Source organism: Achroia grisella, unplaced genomic scaffold, assembly GCF_030625045.1.
Source record: "Achroia grisella isolate CSIRO2021 unplaced genomic scaffold, CSIRO_AGI_Agris_v1 utg445, whole genome shotgun sequence".
Classification (NCBI taxonomy): domain Eukaryota; kingdom Metazoa; phylum Arthropoda; class Insecta; order Lepidoptera; family Pyralidae; genus Achroia; species Achroia grisella.
Genome location: NW_026712860.1, coordinates 409,358 through 430,985, shown reverse-complemented (window position 1 = coordinate 430,985; position 21,628 = coordinate 409,358). Strand labels below are relative to the sequence as shown.

The 21,628-nt window shown below is 30.1% G+C and overlaps 2 protein-coding genes across 2 annotated transcripts in view; both read left to right on the top strand.

Moving 5' to 3' along the window:
* Positions 1-21,628, top strand: part of LOC131844996 (Kv channel-interacting protein 4-like) — a 110,437-nt gene that overhangs the window by 87,463 nt on the left and 1,346 nt on the right. Inside the window, exons 4-6 of the mRNA XM_059194005.1 lie at positions 6,908-7,102; positions 16,942-17,015; positions 17,746-17,958. Of these exons, the coding sequence (XP_059049988.1) occupies positions 6,908-7,102; positions 16,942-17,015; positions 17,746-17,958 (482 nt within the window). The remainder of the gene's footprint in view (positions 1-6,907; positions 7,103-16,941; positions 17,016-17,745; positions 17,959-21,628) is intronic.
* On the top strand, positions 13,269-15,678 carry LOC131844969 (small ubiquitin-related modifier 3). Its single transcript, XM_059193966.1, has 3 exons — positions 13,269-13,442; positions 13,596-13,712; positions 15,116-15,678. Exons 1-3 carry the CDS (start codon positions 13,425-13,427, stop codon positions 15,254-15,256), a joined length of 276 nt encoding a protein of 91 aa, XP_059049949.1. The 5' UTR covers positions 13,269-13,424; the 3' UTR covers positions 15,257-15,678.

Below are 21,628 nucleotides of genomic sequence, written 5' to 3'. Positions count from 1 at the left end.
CCGACTCCGGAATTCGTCTTGAATTCACATTCCATTTCCCTTGCAATTAGAACTGATAACGAGTAATTTATGGCGTACCCTGAGGCAAATACGTTTTGAACGCTCCTGTGGTTACCCAAGGGACTATAAAATAAAAAATAGGGATATCTTCAAACGAAGCTCTGACCTTGCTGGTTTCACTGTACGCAAAAATTATGAATGAAATGAAATTATTTTATTTGCACTGAATATTGTAATTATACAAATGAAGATTATGAAGAAATTTGAGGTAGTCCTCATATTCACTCTAATCAACATACAAAAATTAAAAAAGTAATTATCCTTAAATTTTCACTTATTTTTACATATTTCATGCACAGAATAGATTCTAGAAAAATTGTTAACATATAGGATGAGTTTTCCCGGAAAAAAAGATATAAGGTTTTACAGTTCCAGTCTTCTCTCTGACTTCACAGAATTATGAGCATATACTTGTTTGTCCACTATACGAGATAAAAAATTCGAAGTTTGTGGCGCAAGTTTTCCACACTGTAGTGAAATTTTAGTTTAGTTGCGACTTTGATAATAAATTAGCTGAAATTGTGACTGATGTCGGAGTTAATTGTAATTAATTACGATAATAAATTACCAAATGAAATCAATCTATTCTATATTTCAATTGATAAATATAGTCATATAAATCTACAAAATCGAATTTAAAAAAGGCTTTTTCTTATTCAGTTAAAAAAGTTCTAGGAATAAATGTTTCAAGGTACAAATTAAAAGTTTTGATGGTATCCGATTGAAATTAGAAATTAATGCACAAGGGTCACTTTTATATTTTAAATTAGTTAATATTCCCAGTTCACCCTCTAAGGACATATACGTAGGTCAACAAAATTTAATTTTACTTATAATAATCCCAGCTAAAAGTAGAAAGATCCCAAAGGACATTAAATTAAAACGGGAAATGTAGATCATAATAACTGGTAATGTTTAATGTTGAAATTAATTTCTTTGTTGAACATAATAATAGTTAATAATAATTATATATATGTTACAAATAGTTACTTATGTAATAAAACAAATAGATTAATATTTTATACTCATTCATAACATCACTAGTAATTAACATAGTAATTTATTGTATCATATACGGAACAATGTGCTATCCTGCTTTTTAGCACACAGTCACACAATTCTAATTGTCAGTCATTGTTGTTTTTAATAATAAAAAGAAAACTATATGTAATATATATTACATATTATTTTAATGTATTATACTACAAATAAACAACTTAGGTCTTGATCGTGACCATATTAGAAGAAGCAGGAACACAAGAATCAAAATCAAAGTAATTTTTTCTCATATCGAGGTTTACACTTTTTAAATTCAAATCTAGTGTATTGTAGACATACAGAAACCACAGTAATCGTTTCAGTCAAGTGCCATCTATGTCGATTTGAATGAAATATAAAAATAAATTGCTAATAGTACAATGAAATGGTACATACCCAAGACATTTGGTAATATTCAAATATCTGACACTTATCCAGAGTGTTCATATAACGCGAGTAATATCGTTATGATGCTATAAAATTACGCCTAAAGGATCACGTAAGAAATTTAGCCGTTATCATAAGCCTCATTCACATAAAGCCACATAATATAATATAGAGTGACAGTCTGTGCCCTAGTGGATTATTGGAAGCGAGGCACGTGTGTGGCGTGACAACCGCAGCCATGAATATCAACCGTTTGACACTCAGTGTGGGTGAAAACAGGCGTGAACGATTCGAGACGTGCGTTTCTACCCACGCTAGCCTATGAAACTTGCAGATTTTCGCGGTTGTTATTATTTACTCTTAATAATAATATATCCAACGTAAACAGTGCCTTGTCAATATTTTCAGAGCTCAAATAGTAGATAGCTATTATATTTGAAAGGAAAACACGGGATACAAAAGTTAAGTTTATATAACTCTTTATTACGAAAAATAGTATCAGAAGAACATTCAAAGGATCTAAGGATGTGCTGTACAGAAGTAACTTTTATCGCTGGAAGCAATCTCTTACAAGTTGCAATATAATCGAGATAACCTGAAGAAAATCTGATAACAGTATGAACATTGATTGTTATAGACATCAGAAAATAATAAAATACAAATTGATACTTTATTTTTTGTGTTTTACGATATTTTCATCAATAGTTATTTTGTCATTTCTATCAAAAACGACTTAAATTTACTTAACTTCCCATTAGATAACGGAGTATTTTTTTTACTTCATATTCATTTTAATGATATTCAGATGTATGCATGCTTGTTTGCCATCATAGTAGTATAAAACAATAACAAAAGTAAACCTTAATTAGTATAAGAGACCAAAGAGTTAATGAAACTAAAATAACAGTTATAATATCAAAATCTGGATGATACTAAACCTACAAAATCTAAAACTTAATTAAGTGATTCCATTGTAATGTGGCATTATTCGGCAAAGTTTTCAATCCTTCCAACTAGGATTACAGAACTTAATATTGTTTATACATATAATTAGTAAGAATCACGGTATCTTACCACGTTTTATTTTTATTGAGTTCCCGATATACAAAATACGTTAACGTGTACAGTTTAATTTAAAAATTAGTAGATACTTGGATTACTTAAAATTTATATATTTTATAACTAACACGCGACTACCTGTGCTTTTTTGAGATAATAGATAGTTTATATTTGTCCTCGTGATACAACCTACTGTTAAAAAAATATTCTTAAGATCTGTAAAGCCGTTTCAATAATAGCCGTTTCAGTCATAAACAGGTATCACACTGATGACCAGGTATAATATTAATATGGATTAGGTATTATTTTATTTTACTATGTAGTAATAATAAAAAATTGTACCATCACAACTGTAAAGGCAGATGACAGTTTATGAATAATTTCTTGTCTATTCTCATGGGCATACTTATCTGTTGACGATATGGTTAACACATAGATTGTAACTTACGTATCTAATATCGCTGAAATCCACATCCGTTAGAAATTGTATTATCACTCCCGTGATGAGCAAATTGAGTCACTTGTAATTTAATTACCACCAATGCTGGTTTATCTATAAAAGTATATAATATATATTAGATATATAATAAAAAAAAATTGTATTACTGAGCTGTTTCGCCAATTATGACGGGACTTTCACTCGCAGATAGATAGCTAATGTTATAAGGAGTAACTTATACTACTTTTAAGTAGCCTATAACATTTTAGAATAATAAATTTTGTTTTAATGAAAAAAATTAAAAACACGCGAGAGAAGTCGCGGGTAACAACTAGTTAATAATAAATTAATTAACATAAAGTTGGCAAAACAATTTCCCGAAACAGAATTTAATTGAGCATTCCAAAAAACGACATTTAATCATAGCACTAGTGGACAACATTTTAATAAAGGTTGTCTAAAAAATCTTATTTTGTAAGCCGCATCACAGATAACATGCATCCATTTTTTCCCCCTAATGGCGCCTAATTACTCATATACACATAGTCACGTTCCAGAGTAAAACCCGAGGTATTTCAACGTCTGGATCACTCGTCGCTTTATGAAAAATCTCCACAAAAACCTCTCTGGCATAACATGACTAACTCTGGATTTATATCAATATTAATCCTACAGATATATTACTTTTCCGACTTCCCCAGTCTGCTGACAAAGCCTGCATTACTGTAATAGTAATAATATACAACTTTTTCTAATACAGTGTATCATTAATATCCACTACATATATGGAGGCATAGTGCCCCCACTAAGGATTTATTATATTGTAACGCAGTACTCAAGTGTAGTCGCGTAGTAAGAATACACAATAACAGTGTAATAAACCAGTGTAATACTGCAAGAGACGTAAAATAAAACCTAGAACCAAGCCGTCTGACCAGCATAGCAATAGATATAATAAACAAACACTCAAACAAATCATACAGTGCAGTCTAGTCCCAAACTGAATAGACCTGATACTTTGGGTACGCAACACCCAATCTGTGGCATGGAAACAGTTAACTTATGTCAAAACTTGAATATGTCTTTACTACTGGTGTGAATAGCAGTAGCCAGTGCTGCAATATACCCAATCACGAGGATGCTACGTGCCCCTGAAAATAATCGTAGTTAATTACTGGTGAATTCGCCACGATGGGTTCACTAACATTCCCATTTTATTATACTCCACTGATACCCTCCGCCAGTGTACGCCTTACTTATTAACTTACTTATTAACGATTCACCATTCTAATATCATAAACTAAAAAAATACACATCCAGCGCTTTAATTTAGTTTCAGAGGTTACAACCAACTAGCATTAAGAAACATCGTTAAAACGAAAGAATGAATTTTTTTAAGTCATTTAATTAAGTAGATTAAAGCATTCAAGTCCGAAATCTCGTATTTTGTAACTTAAATAAAACAAAACTTTCCAGTCAAAATTCCCTAGTGGAACCTTGGTAAAAGCAGTGAGAAAATTGAAGTTATATTAAACAAGAGTAACGGAATAAGCTTTTAGGAAATGTGTTTTGTAATCTTAAGACTCCGTCATCATCGTCTGTCAGCGTGTATTTAATTATATGACTAAGTATACCCCTAATGTCCATCAATTCAGTATTCCAGAATATAGTAATGTCGTTATGTTTTTTTTTATATTACTCTGTAGTGTAAGAAAGGAAAGGTTCACAGAAAAATCTTTACAGTTTATTATTGAAAAAATACTTTGAAATATGTATATAATATGCATTGCAATATAAAAAAGTTATCAAAGTTTACACGCTATTTTTATACTACAAAATGTAAACGTGTCTAGAAGTAACTTCTTTAAGATATAAGATCGCAGTGTGTGCAATAAATAATATATACAAAATTCTGTTCCATGTTTTACTATACACTAGTATACACCCACTTATTAGGATAGGTTACATTGTGTAATAAATATGTCCCGCTCCCCTAGGCCAACGGTTTTTTCGGAGATTGTTCATATCGTTACTAATGAAAAGATATATAATAATAATCTAACATATCTAATTAAAATATTGTAGTTAGAATCTGTTTACAAATATAAGACCTTCAAATAGGTGAAGATTTTGTAAAATTCAACTAACCTTGGATAACGAATTTAGATGACAAAATCAGATGTTAATCACCAACGGCCACATAATACTTTGTCTACCCCTCATTGTTCCGAGTTTTAGCTTTTCATCGATAAAGCACGAAATCGTAAGGACAGAGAAGCTTTCATCTCGTCCACTTTGTAATTGCTTGCTTCCTGGCTGTAATATTGTCATCCACGAAGAAGAGACAAAGTTTCGAACTTACAATTTATTGCCGATCAGTGATAATTTTGGAAAGATATAACTAGGGCTACTTACAAATTTAACTAGAGCTACTTATAATTAAATATTATGTTATTTAAGTACTTATTATTTAACTATGTACGATATTATTTTCATAAAGTTTAAACTAATAATAATAAGGTTCCTTCACAGCTGTTACCCCAGATATAAGATAGCAAAAAGAGAACAAATCCTTTCGATTAAAAATCGTCAACAACTAGATGACATAATACACAATAAAATGTCGTGAAATTGAGAACCTTTCCTTTTATTGGTTGAAAAAGGTATGCTATTGTTATACTTGATAAAAGCTAGTCGTGCTAAAAACGACAATGCAGCAATGCTAATAGAGATACTATTACAGCAAATAATGATGAATATACCATAGATACCTACATTGCTGTCTCAATGAAATCTCGGTGTCATATATACGAATACTAGCCATAGATATGTGACACCGAGATTTCATTGTAACAACAATATGCCCATAACAATAGGTACCCATATTCATCATTATTTGCTGTAAAAATGTTCATAATAACTTTTTACAAAAATTATGCAAACGGTAAAGTATGAAATTTGGTACAGTTAAACTTTAGACACAATAATAAAAATAGGAGGGTAAAGCCCTATTATTATTTTATAATAATTGCGATTAATACACCCAAATAACTCCATTGATAAGTCTTTGATAATAGAACTTTAATAACGTATAAAATCAAACAATTATATAATTAGTTAAATGTCAACTACTAGTCGACCATTAATATTTCTTTTTTTATCTATCTATATTCTAAATACATCAAAAGATTTAGACTACACATCTCTAATACGAGTATTGACAGCTGACAGATATATACGAGGATATACGACATGAGCTTACTTGCACTACGAAATGCACTTACACCGCCGTGGCTCCGATCCAAACGTAAAAATCTAGATTTATCACATAGACATATCCCCGTGTTAGCCTTTTACGAACTCCATGATACAATAATCTACGTGTATGTACATCCAATATGTCAAGGAAGTCAGTATCGACTTCATTGACATCATATGTGGGAAATACGTCAAGAATTTATTCCAATAAAGTCTAATCAACCGTTACGAAATATGTATGACAACTATAATGCAGTAGGTAAATCGTTTATAATATAATATAATATATGTTATTTAATAAACACAAATAAATTCAGATGCATTAAGAACCAGCCTTCTCTCACTCGTGATCATATATTGACAAAATAAAAGGAAAAAATAATGAATGTTATCATCTGTTTATTTACCATTCTAATTATATAAACAGCTAGCTAGCAAGATAGCACCCTTATATTGCCCTTATATACTAGCTACTCGCCTCGGCTTCTCACTTCCTCTAGAATCACTCTATCTATTTAAAAAACCGCTTCAAAATCCGTTGCGTAGTTTTAAAGATTTAAGCATACATAGGGACAGACAGCGACAGCGACTTTATTTTATAATATGTAATGATGATAGTAACAATATAATGTGAATCATTCTAATCAGATTTTTTTTTATTTTCAGATTCCGAACTAGAGGAGTTGGGTGAACAGCTTCCTCGGTATCGGCCGGACTCAATAGCGGCGCTCCGTCGAGCGACGCGATTTACAGAACCCGAGCTGAAGAGACTATATCGTGGCTTCAAGGCCGAATGCCCAACAGGAGTAGTGCGAGAAGACACCTTCAAAATTATATACTCACAGTTCTTCCCACAAGGAGGTATGTATACAAATCGAGCTCTGTACCTATGTACAGTGTAGTTTCTGCCACAGAATAAATACCACGCAAGAAATGTTTAAATTACTTGCATGTTATTCTGTGAAATTACGAGATACAGAGACATAACAAATTAAGTTCTCAGGAATTATAATACACGAGGCCTTATCTTCTTAATGTCTATGGAAAGACAATAAACAAAATTAAGTCAGGGAGACCTGTCAATTTGTCCTACCAAGCCGTGTAAGAAACGTTTCACTAAAGCCATTTAGTCTCCAGTTGTACACTGGATTGTGACTTTCAATAATTAATCCATAGATAAGCAAATTCTCTGCAAACCTAAATAGATTAAGCATTAAGAGGCCGTTCCTTAAACGGCTTCCTGATCTCCTCGACTTCTGCCGATTAGACTGAGTTAAATAAGTCTTCTAATTACTAATTGATTTGCAAAGGCTTTTTGTATCGCCCATCAATTATGGAATAAAATTGATATTGAGTGATTTGATAGTAAACCTTATTATTATAGCAGTGTTAGTGACTAAAGTGGTAAGTAATATATCAATTTCTAAACTTTATCCAATAAATTAAATAAACAAGACCTCCTCGAGTTAATATATCTATTGAAATATTTTTAAAGAATGACAACAGTTCCTAACATAATTCACTTATTTTAGGTAATTATTTTTTCGCAAAAAGTACAGTTAATTCCTTATGCTAGTAAAATCTATTAGACTATTTTTCACACCTATAATAACATATAACATATATAACACCTACGTGGTATAAATAAATAAAATTAAAATTGTGTTTAAAATAAAAAGTAAAGACAGAGTGGATATCCACCGACAGAATAAATAAAGTTATGAAAAATAATGAAGTTTTATTTACCTTTCCCGAAGACTTCAGCTGAACCGCAATTTAAGAAAATTTAAGGTAAGTTGTAGGTTTTGATATGTCACATGATTTTAAGTTTAATATTCCCTGGCTTATATTTTAATCTGTATTATGTTATAATAATAATAAAGTTACATGTTTATTTTTTAATACAATAAATTTTGCTGTTTAAACACGACCGTCTCAGTGTGCTTGGCTGTCCACGCTGTACGCTGTGTCGTGCTCTCTTGCCCTTTTCCCAGCGTTCCTTCAGCACCGCTTTAGTACCGTAGTAGATACTATTAAACAAATTTTGTACATAAAATTAAATTAACATTTGCCAAAATTGGCTTTCAATAGCTACGGTAAATTAAAATTGAAATATCATGTAATAAATCAAGTAGATACTAAATAATAGATTTTTTAACTAATGTTACAAATACAGCAATATTTGTGTATAAGCTTCGAAACATATTTGCCTTAGGTACTTGAAAGTTCCTTCGATACTTAAAAGGTATCCACATTAACATTTTTATTGTGTATCTATATTGTTCAACGAAGGTAAAAATCGAACTATCGCTGTGTCATTATTGCCGTAATAAAATCGACGAACCGGACATCAAGGCTAAGGTTTAATCTTAGGAAATTGATGGATACGTTTAATTAATAACACCCGAACAATCAATTCTAAAAGTTTTACTTATTAGAAATTCTTACGTCACAAAATTTTACTTCATTATTTCATTCATTTACATTCTGTTCATCAACTATTTGTTCTGTTTCCATCACATTTTTTGATAATTAATTTTGATTGGAATAATAATAAATTATATTGCTATTTCTGTGAATAAACGTTACTTGGAAATTTGGTTTTTGGTTGTCGAAATGAGTCCCATTGTACTATAATTTTATAATCTACAATACCTATTTAATTAACAATGTATATAATTGTCTTTGATACAACAAGAAAATTATAAAATTGGAATGATATTACAAAGAAACTTATTTGATATCTGCAGAAACCATCCAAAAAACACATGTAATAAAAGACTGTCTCAGAGAGAAGAAATAAAATATTGGTACCAAAGAGCAATTCCCATTTAAAAAAAAATTCATCATAAATTATTATATTACTGGTTTTATCATTTATGTGATGATTGTTGACTTTTTTTTTTTTTATTACTATATAATTAGAATGAAAAACATTAATTTTAAATTATAATATTCTAAATTATTCTAATATACAAAATTTGAAAACAGATTATTATTACCTGATAATAATATCTAACTGTATAATACGCAAATAAAAATAAATTTCATTTCATTTCATTTTCATTATGAGAATATATATAGAATACAATGAAAACTGTTTTACAATCTCTTGTATTATGTGGATTGAATGAACCCTTATGCACTTCGATGTTAGCGGATTTTATATCATTCACATTAAAAGGCAGAAGTAATCATTTACCTATATTTTAACCTTAGATATACTTTATAATATCTCGTATCGTTTATGTAGTATTTGTATTTTTGTATATATGCGATCCCTAAAAGATCCCATCCATATAAATGTTAAATCAAGTAAAATTATATAAAAATATAGCATATATTTCACATCAAACATACCTAAATCCATTCATGAATCACAACTTTATGTAAGTATAAGGGGATCTTTAAAACACCCACTTTTTAAAGAACGTTAAATAATAAATACATACATGTACCTATTTGTATATATTATTTATAGGTACCTACTCGGTTAACTCAAGAGCTCTAAGAAAAAATAAAAAAACAAAAAATTAATAAGGAAACAAGTACTTTGAATGTAAATTTACCTCATTTCTTTCCAAAGCGAGAGACCGAGATATTGCAGACTGAATGAACTCAGTGTTAGAATGAGATTATTTTCTTTTGTGGCAAACGCTAACGCTCACTCAAATGTCAAACTTAAAAATAATACAAAATACTCAAGGGTTTTTAAATAATTTGCATCACGAGCCTGCTATTATAGGTATATAAGTAATGTGTATATATATAGTATACGAATTACTTAAATGGATTTTAGCCTACAAATATATAAACACCTCTTTGGGCAACATATTTATATATATATATATAGTTATTTAAAATAGTTGCTTGTCAGTTCTTCTCATCGCGAAATCATTCCGAACTGATGGTAGATTTGACATATCATAAGAGTCTGTAATGGACCTACATGAATAAATATATTTTGAATTATGGACCAATATAATATTTTTCTAATTAGCGGCTGACTCAGTTCTGCAAAACGTCCGAGTCTTATTCATTATTATTAGTAATAAAATGTAATACATACCATTAATATTGTGTAATTTTGAGTAGACCTTTGAAATTGATACAAATTTTCCTTTCCCAAATATCCCTTAAAACAAGGTAAGGCCAATATAATATACGCGAGGAATGTTAATAAAAGATACGGACCGTACTAAAAGAATAAAATGGGGACATGAAAAACGCATCACATAATCATATAATCCCATCAAGTTGAGTGGTCTCGGGTGTGAATACTGGTGTTGGAACACTTACATTCGTTCAAATTGTCCAGCAGACCGTAGTAGGCCGTGTGAACTTTGCTGTCTGTATTACAGTAAAACATATTTTTCTGCGTTCCAAATAAGTCCCAAAATCTGGATTTAGGAAAAAGATATTCCATTGGAATTTATTATCATGTATGTTTTGTTAATATTTATTTATAATTTTGGACAGTTATTTATATTTTTGCGCATAGAGAATTCTTATTCTAAATTCTGAGACAGTCAGTCACTAATACCTTCACAGTTCATATTAACTGTGTTAATAAACGTCCATGACTATTGTCCTATATATTTATGTTTTTCTAATCACACATCGTTACAATTTTATCATCTGTAAGGTTGAAAAAAATACCTATAATTATTTCAACGCCATTTATTTATAAGTATACAATGGTAGGTCTAATATATTTATTGTTTTTTTTTACTTTACTGCATTCTTATCCTAAAAGACCTATATAATGTAGGTACTTAAAAAGAACTAAAAGAGTCTGTTATATTAGATAAATAACTTCATAAATGTAAATAAAAGGTACAAAAAGAAACGTTAATGAAGACACGACAAATAAAATGTGGAACACAGTGATTTTTTTCAAATCACTTTAATCAGTTGGTATATACATGTCTACATATATCTGAAACATTAAAAAACATAGGTATACGATTATAAGACTTTTCTACAAATATATATAAACGAATAAATATAATTTATTTCCACACTTCATCTACAAGTAGCTTTTATTGGATATAAAAACTATATATAATTTAATATACCGACAGAACAATGTTCTAAGCTGATTTATTTCTATTTGTGAAACAAACTGTCCAATTTGATCAACATCATCAGTTAAGAGAAACTGCTACCATACCTATCTAAATAAGGATAATTGAATTCATAAACAATAAATAACATACCACTGTAACATGTTGACTAAATTTAATTAAGTCCAATTTATAGGAGTCAAATTCAGATACCGATTATTTGCAACTGGCTATGAGAGTTTATCGCAACGCGACATGCTGGCCACAAATCTAAAATTCACGGCACATCCCGTAATATCATTGGCTACACCCGCGTGAAAACAAACAACCATCGGCCATAAAGTTCACTTGCGAGAAAAATATATATACAGCGTCATTTATTTCCAGACAACGCAGTTTCGTTGCCCATAATTATAACAGTGATTGTCAGAGATAACTCTGTGAAATTAATCGGCGGGTTACAGGCCACATAGAACATTACATTATTTAACAAAGTATACTATTTAATTAATTATGTGAAAATATCAGAATTTCACAATTGTATTCAAATACTAGACACATTATAAGACGACACCGGAAGGGAATAATAGTAACTATTTCTTAAATACAAAAAGGAGCACTTCAAAGATGTACAGTGGACAAAACAAAATATAAATCCTAACTGTTCTGGTAGTTAGTCGCTACAACTACTTCTATAAATATGTCAGATTTGCAGAACAATAATCCATCAAACTGTTGGTCCATTAGGTCATACTGCGCCAGAAGTTCACTTGGCAATTTAATAAAAACGACGTAAATGTGGCACTTTTCTTAATTTTTTTTTGGAGGACACATATTTATTGGGAAATGTTTTCGAACTAATCTCTACTGCTAATTTGCTTTTGACTAAATCACTAAATTGCCTGATAATTCCATATCTTATGAGTAACCCCACATATACGGCAATTCGTCGAGTATACTAAAGTGATATATGTATATAGTTGTTTTTAATTTGGTTTAAAAAACAACAGGTGTAAGGTGTTATTAATCAACAATCTCTATTAATAATATCAAACCCCTACTTCGGATACTAGAAACCGTTAAATCAATAACTGCTAAGTGTCAACCCCATCAGAACGCCGTGCCGCTAACCCTATTATAATTCTATAACTGTAGAGAAGACCGTAATAAACATTTAAAAAGTAATCCAATAACATTTCGCACTATATTACTTTCATTTACCAATTTAATTAAATTAAATATATGTATATTGTGTAAATTAATTTAATTTCGGACCTAGAAAATTAGTATACAATTAGAAAAAAATTCAATTCTGCGTAAAAAGAAACATATCAATATCGATATGTTACTAACAACACTAAGCGTATCCGGTATATTATCGATATCGATATTTGATTTGCTGACGCTAACAGTATATTTTTGGAGTTGGTAACAGCGGATATAGATTTAAAGTTTTACATGAAAATCATAATCTTTATGATCTTACAGTATAACTTACTCTACAAATGTACATTCTAAACTGTCTAATATTTCCATAAATTAATCTTGTAAAAATAGACCATTATATACCACTTTACTATAATCGCCTAAATAATTCTGTTGTTTTTCTAGTTACGTTATAGACATAAATATAATAAAAAAAATTGATTACATTAAATACAAAATATGTATACAAGTACCCACATTGTATATTGTATTGTATTTATAAAGTATAAAATGTACATATATGTTTTTTAAAGTTATCATGTAATTCAAAGATTGTTCAATTGACTATTTTATTCTTACAATACTTTATATGTATAACGGCGAGAAATTTTTTTTAAAGAAAATTCTTGGAAGAGCAATTATACCTTATATTTAATAATAAAGCTATCTATCCCCACAAACACACAGTAAACGTCCGAATCGTTATGCGCCGAAGCGCGCCATTTGCGCCGTTATTCTGCGCATCAGTTGGCAACATTGAACTCTTTCCTTCCAAGCCGCGATCGGACGCCATTACCACGCCACCGGATCACGAATGTGTCATTAGTGTATCTTTTGTGTAATTAAGTTTATATTATCCTAAACGTTTGTGTATTTGTGTTGTTAGTTTACAAAAATACATTAATCTCAAAATGTCTGATGAGAAAAAGGTACGTAAATATATGTATTGTCAGAGTTACAAACAAATAGTTCTACCGACATGGCGTTCTATATAAAATGTGGTTATTTCTGCGAATACATGTTTGAAATGTGTTTATATTTTTTGATGCTTAGTGTTTTACGTTATACTCACTTTATTACAGGGAGAAAGTGAACACATCAACTTGAAAGTATTAGGTCAAGATAATGCTATTGTCCAGTTCAAAATTAAGAAACACACACCTCTCAGGAAGCTGATGAATGCCTACTGTGACAGAGCAGTAAGTATGCTTTTCAACTATTAATCGCATGCAAAATTCGTAACAATAACAGAGAATTAGTTAAATACACAATAGCATCTTTCCAAATTTACAAACTCCATTCCACTGATATCTGAATTTAACAAGTCAGAACTTATTTTTAATTACAGTTATACAAATTTGTTTTAAGATACTGTAGTAGTACTACATCCATAATCACTCGCTATAAACATGCATCATATTACTTTTATCTTTGTCAGTGGTTTTAAATCACAAAATGACTACTATTATCTTCTATTGAACTGCTTCATACTTTAAATAACTTTGTGTATTTTGTCCATAGCAATTGATTTATCCAATAGGTAATACCACTCCATTGTTTCCAGGGTATATGTGCATTTTACCTTGTTATATATTATTCTTTTTAATATCTTTTAAAATAGCACTTCTGCTACAGAGATCTACATATTGTGCTATATATATACAACATTGTTATATATTAAATTAATGAAAATGTTTAAATGATATGTTCGATTATAAAATGTGCTATTGATTATGATTTTCTTAGCATGAAATAATAATCAAAATAGTTATGGAGAAGTTATATTAGTAATTTTTCAAATTCACATAATTTTTACACTTTTAGATACACTTATTTTAGTTCTGAATTAAACACTTATAATACAACAAATACTATTTTTAAATTTAACAATGTACTACTAAGAACTTATTAGTGCATATAGATAGATACCTCTAACATTCAATGCCATGTAAAACAGAAATGAAAGCAAAAACAAAAGCTTAGTACACTGCCTTTTGATTTTTGATGTTTTGCAGACTAATTTTAGCCAGTATGTTATTGCATTGAACAATGTACACATGACCTATGTTTTCAATGTTTGTATATTTCCAAAATTTTTTTAACTAAATGATGCGTTTCTGGATATTACAAGCAACAAGGATGGAAAATTAACAAAATACTATCATTTATAGTAAACAGAGGTTTCCTCTTATATATAAAAATTTTTAGGAGCTTTATTAAAAAATAAAGGAACCATACATATAAGTAGATAAAATATATTTACTGTATGTTTTGTGTAGGTAATAATTAACATATTATCTTTGTTCTTATCTCTTACACTATTCAATTTTATTATTTATCTATCCATTTATATATTTTAATAACATTTGAAAATGCCTCCAATACCTAAACAAATTAATTTTAGGGGATTGCTGTAAATCACTAAAAATGAACATAGTGGAATACAAATAGTTTTATAATCAACAGTTATTTCTTTAAAGTTTATTTGTATATTATTGTATTAGCATTTTGTAATAAGTATTAGTATTATGTAATAAGTATTAGTATTATGTAATAATTACTGTAATATGTAAAAACTGTAATAATTCTTGTTTACTTGCAGGGTCTATCAATGCAAGTGGTCCGGTTCAGGTTTGATGGCCAGCCTATCAATGAGAATGACACACCCACGTCACTGGAGATGGAAGAGGGAGATACAATAGAAGTTTATCAGCAGCAGACGGGTGGAGCGCCTCTAGTGTAACTTTATTTTTTAAGGAACTGTCCGATCCCAATGTGAAGACCACTGTGGTGTGCCCATCTCAAAACTTTAACATTAAGTTAATTATAATAACAACATTTGTATTGAACGGATGTTAATGAAATTTTCAGAATATATATTATCTGCAGAAATAAACCCTGAATTTTGTATAAACTGAAAATTTCATTGTAATTAAGAAATTTGAGGAAAACCAAATGTCTTAGTAACTTTGGAGAAAATATTCCATTGTGATAATTAGTTGACATTTTACAGAATCAGCCAGTATTTTTAAACTCTGGCTTAATTAAGATATTTTTTCATTTCTGTGGTAACTATAATTTATTGGACTCATGGTCCATTTCAGTTATCAAGGTCTGTAATAGCAACTGATTTAATATCAAATAAATGTAATGATAATATTATAATTGTTTTATTTTAAGAATTTCTACAATAAAATGTAAACACGATTATACATAACATAGTATAGAAATTAGTAATATATTGTGACATTATTTATAGGATTTAGGTCCAATCAATATAAAAATTGACAATTGCAATATACATCTCGAGGAAGTAAATAAATATCAATAGTAGATAGTATATATATCATACTATGTTATGTCCGTGAACAACTTATGGTACATAACATTCTCTATTATACCTGAATCAATCGAAGGCTAAATACTTTACTACTACATAAATCTATTGAATAAAAACAGCTTTCCATTATTATTTTATGATCAACTCTACATACAGTAATATAAATTCTATCATTATTAGACAATATAACACATATTTATACAATACTATTAAAAAACTACCTACATTTGTTTCATTTCGCCTTCATATACCTACTTCATTATAAATAGCGCTTACGTCATAGCGTTTTAGTAGGTATAGCAAGTACCTACTTGCACAACTATTTCAAATACATATCTACCGGATCAGATAACAGTTTCATAAACATTTCAATTATAAATATACCTACATATGTATAAAGTTGATTTAAGATTTTTTTTTAATTCGTGGCATCAGTTGGGGAAAGCGTTGCTTAGGCATCAGGATAATATCGGATATAGGCTTTTTACTTTACGTGTCTGGCCAAAATGATCAGTGTCCGGGTAGTGATGGCTTTTTATACATCGGAAATGAGCGAGCGCCGTACGGTAGCCGATTATATGATGGACTGTTTAAAAAAGTATTTAGACTGATTTGGCATTAAATTTTGTTCATATTTCATTCGAATTTACCACATTTATGGTAATAATAAAAAAAAAGCTTGATTTAACATAAAATTTTTTGGTCATACCTATTGATGCTGAGACAATTCTCAATGTAGGGTGTCCAACCAAACTGACTGATCTGTCCGGCTATTAGTTTTAGCGATCTGGCAGCCCTAGATGGGTTTACTTTTACTTGTAGGCCTATGAACCAATATGTATAAACCGAATTAAGTAGGCATCTCATTATGAAAATAAATAGACTACGTGTTCTACTAGCTGACGGTTATTACAAAATTAATCAACCAAGTCGGCTATCTTCAGTCTGTCGGCTACCTTCCCGTGTTTGGTTTAAAAGGCCTGCATTCCGTCGACTAATCTAAACTACACTATGGGAAGGTACCGATTGTACCTGAATGTGTTTTTTATAATTGTACGTTACTAAGAGTAATGTTTTCTTCTTCTCAGCAAATACCGCCCAATATGCACACTACGTTTTCAACACGTTGGACCAAGATAGAAGTGGCTTGTTAAGTTTTGAGGTAGGTCAACAATAATAATATAGGCTAATATAATCTAAGGCGCGGATGAATGATTGATGTACATAAATATAGAGTGGGTACCTAGCCAAAGTAATAATAAATATATTATGTCCGGATTCTGATTATCGTTAAACTAAGGTGATATCCACATTGTTTACAAAAGCAACTACTAATGAATATCACTGAAAAAAGAACTTCGGTGTTAAATTATATTGTAATTCCATGATTATCATATCGTGGAATTACGATATAATATAACGGTATTGATTTATTTCACTCTCATTAGCAAATTTTGTTACTTATGCAATGGTGTCCGACACACCATGGTATACGTAAGCGTCCTGTCCTCCAATGGTGAAGAATAGGATGAATATTAATATAAGATAGTTACCCTGTGGTAGCTAGAGGGCTACTAATAACCAATCTCCATGGAGGGGAAGGGGATTGTTAATAATGTGGACTAATAACAATATACCCATTGTTGTACCATTTTTTGTTGACTTCGACGCGGTTCCCCCTGGAAACCATCGTGATAAATTCCTAATGAATTTGCCAGGATGGACTAATTAACCTGACCTCTTACTCTTCTCAGAGTCCTCCATTGTTGACTCGCCAACGAAAACCGTTAGCACACAGGAGCACCATTACATTATCATCCATTACAAAATCCAGTTCCAGTGACTAACAATCCCACTGCACTTGGAATTTTACAACTTGTATTCGTTTACAGGAGTTTGTTACCGGTTTATCAATCCTATCGAGAGGAACATTAGAAGAGAAACTTCGGTGGACTTTCTCCCTGTACGACATAAACGGGGACGGCTGTATCACGAAAGAGGAAATGACGGAAATAGTGGGCGCTATATACGACCTCATGGGCAAGATCGTGGAACCAATAGTCGACGATGAAGTCGTACGTGATAAAGTTGAGAGGCTATTTCAGGTAAATATAAGCGTATTAATAAATACCTAAGTAGATAATATACTCGTAAGTACCTACACGACTATCTCCTCAACACGTGATTATACAATAACTAGTTATTTCTCGCGGTTTCGTTCGCGTGAAATAAGCTTGTATTTTATTATATTAAAAATTCTAAAATAAGAGTATCCTAAGTTACCTACTCCTTATAGCGAATGTGAATCAAATCAAAGTCAAAATCGGTCCAGCTGTTTCAGAGATTAGCAAGAACAAACAGACAGATTTTTTAATATATTTTTTTATCTAAGTACTATATAGGTACTACTTCATAAATGTATTTAGTGAAAAGCTGTCAATTTGAAATTACAAACAGAAATTATTTATTCTTATAGCAATAAACAATAAATACCTATCTAATAAATACAGCAAAATTATCCTGAAATTGATATTATTAACGTATAGTTGCTATTCTCATTTGCAATGGCTGATATAGATAATTTCCAGTAGGTACCTGTAACAAGTGTTAGAATTATATAGATTAGTATGGCAACACTGAACAGAGATTATTAGAAAATGTCTTGCTTGTACAATGTCATGTCTTCTGCTACAATAAAAGTATTAAAATATAATAACAGTATTTATCATTATAACATGGCGCAGTCGATAATTTAAACTGAAAGAAGTGATAATAAATAAGTGATATTGAGTAAATAAACCAAAAAATATGGATATGTTGAAGCCGCCGCCATCATTGTCGTTTACCGGCGACATTGCCGAAAATTACAAAAGATTTAAGCAAAGATATCAGTTATATGTGAAAGCGTCAGGAGCTGATGTAAAATTGGATGATGAGGGACAAATAGCATTATTTCTTCACACAATAGGTGACGAGGTAATACAAATATATAATACTTTTGATTTAACCTCTTCTACAAAGTTCGATGACCTAATAAAGAAATTTGATAATTATTTCATACCACAGAAAAATGAGTCTATGAATAGACATATTTTCTTCAGTAGAGTTATGAAGGAAGACGAAAGTATCGACGATTACGTAACAGAATTACGTATATTGAGCAATGATTGTAATTTCGAGTCACTGAGAGACAGTTTAATAAGGGACCAGATTATTCGAGGAATAAGAGAAAAGAGCCTACGTGAAAGATTATTAAAAGAGCATGGTCTTGATCTAAATAAATGTATACAAATATGTAAAACGTTCGAAATAACTTGTATACAGATGCAGAAGTTTGAAAAAGAGAAAATAGAGGTAGCAGAAATAAAGAAAAGCAGTAAGTATGAGTACAACAAGAGCCAGACAAAGGGAAAAAGTCAAACAGCACAAGGTAGACAATCTGAGGTATCAATACATAATGCAAGTAAGAAAAATAGTTTGTGTTATAAGTGTGGTTATAGTCATGGTTATAAATGTCCAGCATACAATCTACAGTGTAGAAAGTGTGGACGTCGTGGTCATTTCGCGCGAGTGTGTAAAAATAAAAATAAAGTGCAAGTGATAAATGAATCCGTATTATCTGACATTGTGATTAGTTCTATAGAGGTCGGAACAATAAATAAAAGTGATTTATTTGAGTCTCTTCAAGTAGGAAGCAAAATTATTGACTTTAAGTTAGATACAGGATCTGATTGTAATGTGATACCATTGAAAATTATTAAGCAGTTAGGTTGTAATACAATGATTAAAAGTAGTAATATTAAGTTACATAATTATGACGGGTCACAAATTAATAGTTTAGGTTTTATAGACTTGAGATGTAAACTGATCAATAATAGGCAAGTTAATTTGAGATTTCAAGTAGTAAAAGCAAATTGTACACCAATATTAGGTTGGAATACTATGGAACATTTAAAACTGTTTGAACGTAAAAATCTGAGGCAAGTAATATGTAATAAAAATATGCAGTGTCATGATATAATAAATAAGTATATACAGATATTTGATACAAATAAAATAGGATGTATTAAGGAAAAAGAAATAGAGGCACAGGTAGGTATGATTATAGAAAATATTCCAGTTAAATCTTGTAGATTAGAAGAAATTAAGAAAGAAACAGAAAATGACAGGGAATTTAATTTATTAAAAAAATATATTATAGAAGGATGGCCAGATAATATAGAGAAAGTACCAGACAGTTTGAGAGATTATTGTACATTCAAAGAAGAACTTTTTGTATATGATGATTTAATATTTAAAAATAACTGTGTAGTAATACCAATGTCAATGAGACAAAATATGCTTGAACAGTTACACTACAATCATTTAGGTATTGAAAAATGCAAGGCTAGAGCTAGATCATGTATATTTTGGCCTCATATGAATAAAGAGATAGAAAATAAGGTACAGAATTGTAATACATGTTGTAGATTTAAAAAACGTAATAGTAAAGAACCTATGACCATAAGAGACATGCCTCATAAGCCATGGTCAGTTTTAGGAAGTGATGTTTTTTATTATAAGGAAAAGCCATTTCTAATTATTGTAGATCATTACAGTAAATACTTTGAAATTATAAGTTTAAGTAATTTATCTGCAGAAGTAACAATTGCTGCATTTAAATCAGTATTTGCTAGATTTGGTATTCCTGATATTTTATATTCGGATAATGGTACTAATTTTTGTAATCAAAAGTTTAGAGAATTTACAAAAAATTGGAATTTTACTCACAGAACTAGTAGTCCTACATTTCCTCAGTCAAATGGTCTTGCTGAGAGATATGTGCAAACGGTTAAAAATTTGTTTAAAAAAGCTGATTATGAAAATAAAGACAAGTATTTAGCATTATTAGAGTACAGAAATACTCCTAAAGTAGAAATGGAGAATAAAACTCCTTCTGAATTGTTAATGAATAGAAATGTTCAAGGTTTATTACCACAATATTCATGTCCAAGTAAAGATAATATAAGAATACAGACTAAATTGTACAAAAACAGTTTTAGACAGAAAAAATATTTTGATAAAAACACTAAAAAGTTACCAGAATTGAACATTGGGCAAAAAGTTATATTAGAATGTGATAAAAAGCCTTTTACATATGCTGAAATAATTAGAAAAGATTATAGACCTAATTCATATAAAGTAATGTGTGAAAATGGACAAATGCTAGATAGAAATAGAAAGTATTTGCATAATTGTAAAGATCAGTCTAAGCTTATTATTAAAAAAGAAAGGAAAATAGATGTAGATTGTGATAGTGGTCAAAGTAAAGATTGTGATGATAAAGAGCAAACTGTAATTAAAGATAATAATATTGAGTTACAAGTTCAAACTGAAAGTCACAATAATGAAAATCATTACTTTACCACTAGGTCAGGTAGAATAGTAAAACCTCCAAGTTATTTAAAAGATCATGTTTATTAAGTTCATTTATTGTGAAGGAAGGGGGATGTAACAAGTGTTAGAATTATATAGATTAGTATGGCAACACTGAACAGAGATTATTAGAAAATGTCTTGCTTGTACAATGTCATGTCTTCTGCTACAATAAAAGTATTAAAATATAATAACAGTATTTATCATTATAACAGTACCTACTTCCTCGTCACCTGTATAACACATATAGAAAACATTTATCTACTCGAAACCCAAACAAATACTATTACTGCCATTTAGGAAAAGGCCAGGTTTGTACCCGATTCGAACAGAGCCAGTTTCTATAAACGTTTTATTCGT